Consider the following 14,720-nt stretch of genomic DNA (forward strand, 5'->3'; position numbering starts at 1 on the left):
TGTGTTAGTGGTATAGGAGTACCTACATTGTAGGACAGAGACAGACTAATGTGTTAGTGGTATAGGAGTACCTACATTGTAGGACAGAGACAGACTAATGTGTTAGTGGTATAGGAGTACCTACATTGTAGGACAGAGACAGACTAATGTGTAAGTGGTATAGGAGTACCTACATTGTAGGACAGAGACAGACTAATGTGTTAGTGGTATAGGAGTACCTACATTGTAGGACAGAGACAGACTAATGTGTTAGTGGTATAGGAGTACCTACATTGTAGGACAGAGACAGACTAATGTGTTAGTGGTATAGGAGTACCTACATTGTAGGACAGAGACAGACTAATGTGTTAGTGGTATAGGAGTACCTACATTGTAGGACAGAGACAGACTAATGTGTTAGTGGTATAGGAGTACCTACATTGTAGGACAGAGACAGACTAATGTGTAAGTTGTATAGGAGTACCTACATTGTAGGACAGTGACAGACTAATGTGTAAGTTGTATAGGAGTACCTACATTGTAGGACAGAGACAGACTAATGTGTAAGTTGTATAGGAGTGATATAGATTAAAGTGCAGTCTTACATTCTTGATTATGTTGACCCTGGTTGCCATTGCTGACCATCCTACTTCTTCATCTACAAACTCCACCTGCACACCTGGAGACAGAAAACAAACACAAACAGATAATAAAAACCTATGGCATCTGACTTCAATCATTAATGTTACAGGTTTTAAATAAGTAGAGTTAAATCCAGTTTCATGGAATAGGATAATGTACAAAGGGAAGATCACCGATTTGACCTGTTTTTGCTATAATCTTATCACCATCGTGTCACAATACTTTCCACCTCATTGTACTGAAGATTATACTACAGCTATAGAGAAAATGCTGATCACATCACATCTCATAAACCGTATACCTCAGTGCCAATACACTTCAAACCGGTCATATCTATGATGAAGGTGACAGTGTAGTCATCCAAGCGTCACACAAACTTTTTGAAATGATTGTTATATGGAAGCATCTATTCATGACATTCCTAGTAATTCAGAAGAAAATTAATGTGTACCTACTTTTAGGGATGTAGGAGTCAGCAGTAAGGACGATGATGATGTAATCCTCAGACTTGTGTATACCAGATGCCGGAGAGACATAAGGCATAATCCTGTGTATCATAAAGCACTTTCCTTCTTCTGTAAGGGCAAGCAAAGGGAGACTACTCAATGAGGGACATGTTGATAAAATTAAATAGACTCTCACAGGGTTGAAATTCACGACAGGTGTTCATTAAGCAATACTAATGGCATTATTGATGTAATACTAATCCGTGTAGCAGTTACAGTATCGAAGATAGAGAGGGGAATGTTTCCTTACCAATGATAGGGACAAATTAAAGAATGAAAGATTTGAGGATTGGAAGGACAGATGGATGGAAGAGCAAACTAGTTTCTATCTCTTTTGTCAACTTCATTTAGCACAGCAAAATCATTCTTTCCTTTTCCTTTACCATCAAATTTTATGACCAAAAAGGTGTCAGTTTGTAGTGTTTACACTGGCTTAAAAACATAGTGCTTTACATAAAAATTCTCTATCTTAAAAGTTTTTTTATGAAATACTGACCAAAAACTGACCATTTCCAATGGTGAACAGAACTATTATGTATCTATTGTTCCATACAGCTGACCAGCTGTTAACATCTTAAATTGCTGCCAATACATTGAAAACTTGAAAGGAGCATAAAACATGTCATGATATTGCTTTGTGAGTTTAACTTCACTGATTTGTCAAATGCTTTTTCCATGTGCTGAGTTAGTTAATATTTCTCTTGCATGATGTACAACAGTAGGAATCGCCAGAGAGCATCTCACAAATACATCATCTCACTCTATGATGTTCATTTGAAATATCACTGCCATTATTAGTGCTAAATTTCCTACAGTCATTGCTAGTGTCGTCATTTATATACCTATAGATTACTTACATTGTATAACCATGCCTTACTTACTTGCATTACTCAGGGGAGGTGTTATACAGTGCATGTGGAAGAGCTTGCCAGCTACTTCATATCGAGCCTCCACAGACAGACGAAAATCACGACATTCCTTCATATTTTGGTTTGCTGTCCAGTAATCATCTACAAACAAAACAAATAGATCACGTAGTCCAGATTTCTATCACCAATAAACATCTGTGTAATATTTGAAAAAACAAAGTCAAGAAGTCTCCAATATTTTAAATAAAACATTAAATTATATAATCTATTTTGTAGGAGTCCCTATTCCAGACTCTGCAGACCTTTATTTGTTAATTGTGATGTTTGTAAATCCTGAATCATGTCACTGAAATTATTTCTACCTCACTTCAAATTTATTGAAATTATTACTAGTTACTTAACAAAGGAAGAGAGAAACCTTTAACAATAAGATATTACAAAATTAAGAAACTTTTGACAACATACCATCAGAACAATTAAGAAACTTTTGACAACATACCATCAGAACAATTAAGAAACTTTTGACAACATACCATCAGAACAATTAAGAAACTTTTGACAACATACCATCAGAACAATTAAGAAACTTTTGACAACATACCATCAGAACAATTAAGAAACTTTTGACAACATACCATCAGAACAATTAAGAAACTTTTGACAACATACCATCAGAACAATTAAGAAACTTTTGACAACATACCATCAGAACAATTAAGAAACTTTTGACAACATACCATCAGAACAATTAAGAAACTTTTGACAACATACCATCAGAACAATTAAGAAACTTTTGACAACATACCATCAGAAAAATTAAGAAACTTTTGACAACATACCATCAGAACAATTAAGAAACTTTTGACAACATACCATCAGAAAAATTAAGAAACTTTTGACAACATACCATCAGAACAATTAAGAAACTTTTGACATTAAACTATCGCCAAATTGAGAAACTTTTGACAATAAGAAGCCCAATGGGCCTGAATCACTCACATATTCTGCAGATTATACAATCAAGTCAATTTATGCAAACTTAACATTTTTTTCTTCAAGCAAGCTAACACATTTGACCCCTGTGACCTTGATAGTGGGTCAAGGTCACACATGTGAACAAACTAAGTAGACCTTCATCCCAGCATACTACAGGACTAATATTGATAAAATGTTCTGAGAATGGAAAATTCACTGTGGACAGAAAAAGGACTGACAACTACCAATGGATGGATGACACATTCTGCTCTACAGCATAACCTTGCTTATCCAGCAGGTGAGCTATCAAACTACAAAACAAGGTTTTTCTGCAGACTCTGTGGAACCAAATATGGGCCCTAATTCCCAACTGAATTATTTCATAATATATCAAAACTAAAAAAAAATTATCATTCACAACTTCAAATTTCCATTGAATAGATCAATTTTCTTCCAAAAAGAACTCAAAGGCACTTTTCCAAATGAGAGAAAAAAACCTCTGGCAAAGATGAAAAAATGTTAGACAATAATTTGTTTCAAAGCTGAGACATCTTTGAACATCCATTTCATGTCTTTGATTCTAGGCTGTTTCCACATTACACAATTTCATCGACATTCTTAGGTTTTCTGATAAGGAAGAAGGGAATGGTTAAGATTCATGTATTTCGGACCATTCCGGCGTGCTGTTCAGCTATTAACCTTTAGCTAACACTAACAAAACTTTCAGTGAAGATTACATGTAGTTGAAGAGTTTTTGTAAAAATCTAAGATTTGAAATTCTCTATGGGAGTAATGTGCTACAAACATTTTGAATAATCACAACAGTACCGTTTTTCATGAAGAGGCTCAGACTCTCAGCTTCCCTTTGACGGCCCTGCAGGCTAGACTGGTACTCATTTCGTTTTGGAATTTTCAGGGTAGCTTTGCAGGTGCTATAGAAAACACATAAGATATATATATCAAAGTACTGAAAGTCCTGGTGGAGGTGTGAATGAGACAATCGGAAGGGAGTTAACAATTAAATATACATGTTGCAATAGGTCTTATCTGCCACACAACATATGTAAACTTATAAATGACTTGGATACTGCTTTTACAAATAAATATGTAGCAAATTAAAATTCCACTTTTCACTATCCAACCTTACAACAGCTTAAATCACTACATTTTTTTTGTATTTACATTTACATTGCAATGCAACAAAGTGAAATAGCATGTATGCATCAGTTTCTCAATTCTTGACTCTAAGATTTTGTCTCGTGCTTCCTGGGATCTTCATACATTCTCCTCGATCAAAATCATAGTACAACTCTCTGTGTTCCTTCACTCTGATTCTTTTCTACACACTTGAAAACTTATTTACATTCATGCACACCAGCTGCCCACCCTGTAACCTTGATCCTGCACTATGAGGCTGATGACGTAACTTACAGATATATTTCAATGGTTAACACTATTTTCCATTACAATTCTTCTTTCACTATACACTACTAACAGTGTATGAAAACTATCCTGATTTTTGAAGAACATTTACCAAAAATAAACAAAAAAAATGAACAAATAGTTTTACATTGCAATGTAATTGCATAATGAACCTGTTCATCTAGGACCTAATGCAAAACTAAAGAACCTGGATTGAAACAATTATTATGCTTATTTACAGATATCTGTTGCTTAGTGGACTAAACCAAAATGCCCACAGGGCCTGTACCACTTGTCTGGCTTAGTTTAACGAAATTGATTAATTTAAATCAAAGGAAGAGTATTTAAAACATGTATCTGCTTCCTCTATTAGGCCCCATCTCTCCTCATGAAAGGGATAAGATACACTGTTTGTACAAAACTCTGTTCTGTTCAGATATGTATTGCACTGCATATGCATTGTATGTCTGTTATGTAATTGTGGTTTCCTATAATTTACAATATGTGTTGCATAATGTACAATATCTGTGAAAATGTTTTTGGTTCAGGAACTTATCTATTGTATGTAAAAAAAATGAATATTTTAGCCATTACAGGAAAGCTTTACATTTCTTTTGTATACCATTGCAGATGTGTGTATTGTGATTTGAGTTGTATGGCTGTGATTTGCCCATAGTAAGTACTAGGTTAACATAAAACAATACTGACCTCATCAAATGTCCATTGTTGATATATATTCTACATGTCATGTATACATGGAGTTGTATATCACTATCAATTGGAATATCTGTATACTCAACATTCCTGTACATGTAGATCTGTATACCACTTGATATATACGCAACATCATATCAGCTGGTATATACTCAACATCATATCAGTTGACATATACTCAACATCATATCAGTTGACATATACTCAACATCATATCAGTTGACATATACTCAATATCACATCAGTTGACATATACTCAACATCATATCAGTTGACATATACTCAACATCATATTAGTTGACATATACTCAACATCATATCAGTTGACATATACTCAACATAATATCAGTTGACATATACTCAATATCATATCAGTTGACATATACTCAACATCATATCAGTTGACATATACTCAATATCATATCAGTTGACATATACTCAACATCATATCAGTTGACATATACTCAACATCATATCAGTTGACATATAATCAACATCATATCAGTTGACACATATTCAACATCATATCAGTTGACATATACTCAACATCATATCAGTTGACATATACTCAACATCATATCAGTTGACATATACTCAACATCATATCAGTTGACATATACTCAACATCATATCAGTTGAAGTATACTCAACATCATATCAGTTGACGTATACTCAACATCATATCAGTTGGTATATACTCAACATCATATCAATTGGTATATACTCAACATAATATCAGTTGACATATACTCAACATCATATCAGTTGGTATATACTCAACATCATATCAGTTGGCATATACTCAACATAATATCAGTTGACATATACTCAACATCATATCAGTTGGTATATACTATCTAAAGTCTAGTGTATGATATAATGGAAATTCTGGATAAACAATTATACATTTGACTTACCATTCATAGTTGGTTGCCTTGGTGATAGGCATTTTTGCTACAAACATGCCATTAATACAGTTGTCTCCTATCAACCAGTAGGGATGTGCCTTCTTGTTGATGGTGTCTACGGTGTGAAGGAGAATTGTAACATTGCCCTCTACTCCAGTAAACTGAAATAGTATAAACATTTCCAATCATAGTGTAAAGGGGAATTGTAACACTGACCTCGATTCCAGTAAAACAAAATAGCACAAACATTTCTAATCACAGTGTAAAGGGGAATCGTAACATTGACCTCCATTATTACAACATGCATCTTAAATCTATAAAAAGGTACCTTAATTTTGAGCAGCTCCTCTTTTCCTGTGCGCCTATTGTTCAGTTCAGAGTCATACCTAAATCTGATGATGGAGTTGACCAGGAAAACCTCCATAGATGGATTAGATGCTGCTGCTGGAATAGAGAACAAATAACAATACAAACTCTACTCCAAACAGTACTGCATATTTAGGACTATCTGATAAATGTTTTATCCTGTTCCAAACATTTACTTAATATCTAATTACTCTGCTCCAAATATTTATTCAATATGTAGGACCAGATTACCTGATTGCATTTCAACCTGCCTAAATTTTCCCTGTACTTTTCCAGGAATCTCTCTATTCATATTTCCTTCAATCATATTTTGCTTACTTCATCAACAAGTTTTAACAGTGATTTTGTTGAATTGCTGACTTTTTCTTGTTGTGTTTGGAATCCTTAAAATTGCCTTATGCAATAAGAACCCTACCTGGTTGTTGAATGGGGGGTAAAATTGACACAAACGGTGATGGTTTGGACTGCTGTTGCTCATTAGAGTTCAGTGAGGCTTGCGAGCCCTGTGACATATGACTACTGAGGGAGCTTTCAGCACTGTCCAAGAATCTACTATTATGAGGGCCACCAAGAATTTGGTTCATTAACGTCTCTGTTTCTGGGTTGTCCATCAACTTCATCATATCTGATCCCAGGTTCTCCAAGTCTAAATCAATAGTAGTTTATATTTAGCATCAACATACACAGCAAAACCATTGCAGCGAGCAAATAATTTTTAACTTACCACCGTAAATACAAACAAAAAAATAGTAAGTAAACCAATATCAAAGATGAAATAATGACATTATAACTATCTAACTTACAACAGAAATTTACTTTCATAAAGCACAGAAAAAAATTGAGATTTTGAGATCTCATTTCTTTCCATCCACATAATTCTTCACTTCAATAAAAATACCCAGAACTTAAAGTATAGGATAACAAAATACTCTGCGGCGTGACTTACTTAGACTGGGAATTGGTTGATAACTTGTGTCCTGAAACAAAAAATTCATTTTAATCACTACACAAAATAGCTGGTTAGATATCTCATGCTCGTTCAACAAGCACATTGTCCATACCTGAAAGCTTCATTAATACTGACAATGCTCATCATTGTGGTGCTTTACAGATTTAAAAAGAAGTGCATGGATGCCCTTCCTGGCACAGCATTTTTTTAACTGTATAGATAGTGGTCAGCCCAGCTACAATACAATGTGTTCAACTTATTGTTGGTTGACAGCAGTAGACACATGATCAATCACAAAATATAGAAATCTTATTATTTAAGCAAGATGATTATATTACTTCTCGTGTATAGCAGTAATGTTTGAATTGTGTGCAGTGAAACTTGGCTGAGCTACAACCTGATTGCATCCTAAAGCTGTAAAAATAAATCTGTCATATCTATCATTGAAAGTTGGAGAATAATGTTCAAAAAACACCACCACAAATAACCAAACTGAATTAGATTCCTACATCATACTACATGTAATGTATTTTTATAGAGTTCTGTGTTTACCTCATTCTCTTCTGCGTCTCGGGACATCATCAAACCAGGAATATCAATATGGATGTTTTCAGGTTGTTTTCTCTACAAATAAAGAAATCAATCAATTACTTTTTTATTGTTATATAGACATGTATTAAATTCTAAATGCTTCTTCTGACTACAGTAGGAGATTCTCTGAAGTTTGTGATCAGAACTCTTAGGCATAAAGATATATGTACCGTCAAGTATGAGTTGCCAGCTGGCCAAGAAATGCTTCTGAGAACACAATATTGTGCTCCAAAATATTTTCTCTTATAAGGTGTTTACACCCAAGGAACAAGGGAACAATGGTTATTTCTAATGCTTTTACTTTGGAATGAAATGTTTTCGATATACTGGAAAATGTTAAAAAGAGTTGAACACTGTTCCCACAATATATCCATCTTCATTTTTACCCCAAATGGGTGTGGCTTACATTTTAAGGAGCAGATGTCAAGTATTCCCAGTTGGTTCTCATTACAGATAAAACTTTCCTACATCCAGAGCCTGTATAAATTGATCCCTGGATGGATTTAGAATGTTACCTGATTAAAGGGACACCTAACAGTATATTTAAGGCAAGTGTGTCATTTTGTTACAACTGAAATAATCGTTTACCTCTCAGAAACTTTTTAAATCAGTTGTGTTTCTCTCAAAATGTAAAGGCATTCGATTACATTGAGTATTTATTATATAAATGTAATTAAAAATTCATGCATACATTGATAAAATTTTTCTGTACATTTGAATTTCATGGTAATTATTTATCTCTTACTATCAAGCCTGTGATCGATGAAAATGAAAAACGCTTGAAGCATGTAGAAATGTTGGCTTCGATTTTATTCCAGAAAAAGCAATACTTCAAGTATGTCTCTAACACGCAGAAGTCAAACGAAGTACAACATGTTGATCGATGTATGTATTTAGATCAGACTATGGATGTGAGCATGTATGTAGTGAAAAACTGAAAGAACAAAATGAACACTCATAAGTCACTTACCAAAATTTGGGCACACAACACGAGTAATTGCGAAAAATCTACTACGGCTCATATTTAGCAAAAACATAGAAAGAACACATAATTGAGATGGGAGCAAATAGTGGGTCGATTCAGGATGAAAACATTATGGGGCGAAATGGGACAGTGGAAAAATCGGCAGATTGGTAATAAGTTCCAACTTGCGTAGCGTATCAAAGGCAGTGACTATATTACAACAATTGGAAGAACATAATTCTTGAACTTGTATGGGGCAATAAACTCACTCTTTGGGGGACTAGAGACGGTAAAATTCCTAGAATTGTACTGTGTGAATCGCTCAGCGATGTAAACACGTCCCCGCTACCAAATATAGACAGGAGTTCCGAGAATGGGGATAACCCTGCTACACTAACATGACACTTACATATTAAATACGTCTCATTTTTCGCCTTAAGCCTTCATGGAAAGAATCATGGGAACAATCATAACTCTGATGAGGCCATATAAAAATCATCCCCTCAACAAGAGCTACAAAATCTTATATCACATTTTTTGTTATCATCTGATAATGTACTACAAAGCAAACATCAGATTTCATATATTGACTTGGTAAGGCTGCATTCCTTCTGTATTCTATCATACAATCACAATGTACTTACTGTGGTGTCTTTCAAACATAACTTGTGACGAACTTCGTACATGGTATCCAATGTCATCTCTTTCACAATTATTAAATTGCAACTTTATCAAGAAAATATGATACAAGCGTTTAGGCGTTACTTACTCAATAAAATAATGATGTTCTAGTTGGAACGTTAGCAGTAATGTGGTTTTCCATTCCACAGTATAATTAGCTCATGAGGTAAAATGACTATTTTTAGACTACATATAATGACTTCCATACTTACACAGTTTCAGGTGGGTATTTTCTACTTTCGGTTTCGAATATCTGTGTCGGTTAGGTTAACTGAGAACCGCTTTGAGTTAAACGAAGCAAATGATCTTATTCATATAAAACACAAAATAATTTCTTATTATTTTAGCGTTGCTTTGTTCACTGTCACTCTACAATGAGCAATCAAATCCGTTAATTTCCTTCTTCCTGTTGTTTTTAGTTTCAAAACATTAAAATGAGACTGATTATGGTTAAATAGACGCTCAAAAAGGGCACTCGGAACTCCTCGGGTGTGCTTCACAACATGTAGCGTTGGTCACATTCGAGGAGTTCCGAGTGTCAAAAAATGCATTTTCTAAAGAGAAAACGAAGACACAATTTTGTCCGGATTGAGTGTAAACATTGGCAAACAGAGTTGTCTGTTCATCAAGCAATGTTGATAAGTTTTCCACAAAATTGAATAAAACGTATGGCTTCTTAAATAAGATATCTTATTTGTTTAAAATATCACTTTATTAACGTTAATACAATATCTGAATTAATAAAGAATTAAGAAAATGATCATTTTAGGTATCATTTATATCAAATGAGAATGATTTAATGAGTTATGTTTACCAACAATTCTAATTTATCAAATAAGATATTCAGTTTACTTTATTTTTTGTTCAACAAATTAGATATTTTTCATCCATTGTAAATCTAATTTACTAAAGCAACAAGAAAACACATGTCAACATAACCACAATTTAAAGTCAAATTCAATAAAACTAGGGCAAAACACAATTAGAAGAAAGAAATTAAATATAAGACAGGTTTGTCTCTTCACCCGATTCATCTAATCTCCGATCAGTATAAGCTGTACGCTTTTAGATCACTTTTATTCTCCATACCTGATTCTGTCATTGGTTACGCATCATAATTAGCACAGAAATGGCTTGTTCAATTTCTTTTGAAAACACATATTCAACTAGTTAGAAATAAAAACAGTGTTAACTTGTAAAAGTTAGTGCTATATATATATAAATTCCTAGATTAATTTTCCTCTGTAAAATTTCCCTAGTAATAGCGATCTGGATTATGTATTTACTTGTTAGTCTATTACTTATGTCTTACCAACAGATAGTTGATTTTATTTACAATGTTACTTTTTGTATGTTTCAGACCTCCATCATTTTGGATAATAAAGTTATCTGAAAATAGTATCGGCCTACTTATCTATGATGGAGGATTCAATCCACTGAGAGACCACTAACAACACATAACAGCAACAACTACACAAACAAGATGCCTTCAGTGAAGTGTCCAATCCCAGACTGTGACTTTGAAACAGATGACTTAGATGCTGCAATCGTTGCTGCACTTTTGACTACCCATGCGCTAGTACACACAGCAGCCTCGACTTCTGCAAGCTGTAATAAAGTGGAAAAAGTCAAACGGCCCACCATTACATCCGCTGGCACGAGTGAAGATTGGTCATACTTCCTCTCACGATGGAAAGACTACGTAGAAGCCACTAAAATAAAGGAAAAGGAACTTGTTATACAGCTTCTTGAGTGTTGCGATGAGAATCTACGGAGAGACCTCACAAGATCAGCTGGTGGCTCGCTGACGGATAAGTCTCAAGAAGATGTATTAACAGCCATCAGGATCCTAGCTGTGCGTGAAGAGAATACCATGGTAGCTCGGGTAGCACTGAACAACATGACACAAGACCATGAAGAAACTGTGCGCTCATTTGGGGCTCGACTACGCGGACAAGCAGGTGTGTGCAAGTTTTTAATACCATGCCCCAGCTGCGACAACGAAGTCAACTATACTGACGCAATCTTACGTGATGTGCTTATTCGTGGACTCAACGACTCTGAGATTCAACTTGATCTCCTTGGGGAAAGAAATCAAAACATGACACTTGAACAAACATTTCAATTCGTTGAAGCCAAAGAATCGGGTAAACGTTCTGCATCTAAACTACTTGTTTCTCAAGGAGCAGAAGCAGCTAGCAGTTCATATCGCCGCAATAAGAGTGCCGCTCGTATAGTGACTAAGAAAACTGAAAAACAAGAGACACTGTGCACCTATTGTGGAAATAAAGGTCATGGTGCCAAAGCAACGCCACAAACTCGCAAAAAAGAGTGCCCTGCATATGGTCATACATGCAACAATTGCAAGCGAATGAACCACTTTGAGTCTGTATGCAGAGGCAAACAAAATGTGACAAACACTAAGACTGAACAGGAAAGTGCTGTGTTTGATTCACTTTGCGCCGCAACCAGTCATGACAATAACTATGGTAGAAATGTTGTTCAACTTGATCATCATCTTTACAATCAGCTATCAGACACTTGGATTCGCCAGCCGTCACAGCCTCAGCCTTTTATGCATGTGACTGCTCGTGTTGACCCTAAAGACTATGACCACTTCGGCATTGACCCAAAGATCATACCGAAACCAAAGACAGCTACCATCACCGCCATGGCTGACACAGGTTGCCAAAGCTGCCTAGCCGGCATTAAGGTGCTACATCGGCTTGGCATCTCAGAGAAACATTTGATCCCAGTGACTATGAAGATGCATGCTGCTAACAACGTCAGCATAAGAATCCTTGGGGCAGTCATCCTCCGCATATCTGGCAAAGGAACGAGAGGTGAAACTTATGAAGCTCCCCAAATTGTGTACGTTACCAATAACTCTGACAAAGTGTTTCTTAGTAGAGAAGCGTGTGCATCACTTGGCATGATAACACCGAACTTTCCAACTATTGGTGAAGCACGTAACATCAACAACGAAATTATAGAGACCATCAGCGAATCTGTGTCCTCCCCAAGTACACAAGATGATTATGCACACCACGGTTCACAATCGACATCTTCTGTGGATTCTACAACCACATTACGTATAGACAGTGACGACTGCAAGTGTCCTAAACGCGAAACACCACTGCCTGCACCATCGGTTCTGCCGTTCCCAGCAACCGAAGCGAACCGGGAGAAACTGCAACAGTACTTACTAGACTGGTACAAATCCAGCACCTTCAATACATGTCAGCACCAACCACTTCCGCACATGTCAGGCCCACCGATGCGGCTCATGGTGGACCCTGACGCCACACCTGTTGCTCATCATACACCAGTCCCAGTACCATTACACTGGCAGGATGAAGTGAAGGCAGGCTTAGATCAAGATGTTCGACTCGGCGTTATTGAGCCTGTTCCGGTCGGGGAACCAGTTACATGGTGTCATCGTATGGTCGTCTGTGCAAAGAAGAATGGCAAACCGCGACGGACAGTAGACTTTCAGGCACTAAATGTTCATGCAGTGAGGGAAACTCACCACACACAATCCCCATTTCATCAAGCTCGCTCTGTTCCACGTCACACTAAAAAGACTGTCTTCGATGCCTGGAATGGGTACCATAGTGTGCCTATCCGTGAAGAGGACAAGCACTTGACCACCTTCATCACACCATGGGGCAGATACAGATATAAGACAGCGCCTCAAGGATACATAGCCTCCGGAGATGGATATACACGCCGCTTTGACGAAATTGTATCTGACATTCCTGACAAAACAAAGTGTATAGATGATGCTCTTCTTTGGTCGGACAGTATCCAGCAAAGTTTCTTTCAATCGTGCAATTGGCTAGAAACCTGTGGAAAAAATGGTATCATTCTGAACCCTGACAAATTTGTGTTTGCAAAAGATACTGTTCAGTTTGCTGGCTTTGAAATTACTCGTGACAGTGTGCGACCATGCAGCCGTTATCTTGAAGCAATTCTGGACTTCCCTTCACCTAAGAACATAACTGATATGAGATCTTGGTTCGGCCTTGTAAATCAAGTGTCATATGCATTCAGCATGACTGACAGGATGCAAGCATTCAGACAACTGCTCAAACCTGGAACTCCATTTTGCTGGGATGACACTCTAGAGCGTCTTTTTCAAGAATCAAAAGCAGTTATTATCAGTGAAATAGAACACGGCGTCCAGATATTTGACAAGAATAAACCAACTTGTCTTGCCACAGATTGGTCAAAGAATGGCATCGGATATTGGCTTTTCCAAAAACATTGCAATTGCTCCAAAACCGTGCCATTCTGTTGCCGAGACGGATGGAAAATAACTCTTGTTGGGAGCAGGTTCACTAGCGCCACCGAATCCAGATATGCCCCCGTAGAAGGCGAAGCACTTGCGGTTGCTGATGCTTTAGAAAAAGCGAGATACTTTGTTCTCGGATGTGACAAGCTAATCATCGCTGTGGATCACAAGCCCTTAATCAAACTTTTTGGTGACAGATCACTAGAAGATATTCCTAATTCAAGACTTCGTAACCTAAAAGAGAAAACTCTACGTTACAAATTCACAATGTTACACGTGCCCGGCGCCAAACATCGAGCTGCTGATACCGTTTCTCGTCACCCAGTTGGGAAATCTGATAGCATGGTTTTAATCGATGATATTGCTTCTGTTCATATCTGCAACAAGAATGAGGCGCAACATACCATCCAAACACATAATCACAAAATCGCAGATGACACACTGGAAATCCCATTGAAAAGTAGCGAAGCTATCTTCTACTCGACAGCATTGTCATCAGTCACCTCACTTCAGTGTATAACCTGGGATAGAATAAGGACTGCCACAACAAGCGACGAGTACATGTTCCAGCTCGTACAGATGATTGAAAGTGGCATCCCAGAAACACGAAACGATCTTCCAGTTCCCCTGAGAGAATATCATCAGTTCCGTAACAACCTCTCCACTATCGATGGAGTCATCATATATAAGGACAGAATAGTGATACCACCTTCATTGAGAACAGACGTGCTGACAGCGCTACACTCAGCCCACCAAGGCACTTCATCCATGATGTCAAGAGCAGAAACATCTGTGTTTTGGCCCGGCATATGCAACGACATCACCAAGCTTAGAAACTCATGCAACCATTGCAACAGAAA

General features: G+C 36.7%; 1 protein-coding gene across 1 annotated transcript; it reads right to left on the bottom strand.

Moving 5' to 3' along the window:
• Positions 1-584: 584 nt before the first annotated feature.
• LOC132561776 (uncharacterized) lies at positions 585-9,586 on the bottom strand (the record flags this gene model as incomplete). Its single annotated transcript, XM_060226474.1, has 10 exons — positions 9,530-9,586; positions 7,883-7,954; positions 7,328-7,358; positions 6,797-7,027; positions 6,344-6,459; positions 6,025-6,176; positions 3,800-3,903; positions 2,009-2,137; positions 1,077-1,196; positions 585-658 (listed from the first exon to the last, which is right to left on the bottom strand). Coding segments are annotated over exons 1-10 (1,086 nt in total), but the record flags the coding sequence as incomplete, so codon positions are not given.
• Positions 9,587-14,720: the final 5,134 nt, after the last annotated feature.

The sequence above is a fragment of the Ylistrum balloti genome, unplaced genomic scaffold, assembly GCF_031769215.1.
Source record: "Ylistrum balloti isolate Yb309-2 unplaced genomic scaffold, AGI_CSIRO_Ybal_v1 Utg371276, whole genome shotgun sequence".
Lineage (NCBI taxonomy): Eukaryota > Metazoa > Mollusca > Bivalvia > Pectinida > Pectinidae > Ylistrum > Ylistrum balloti.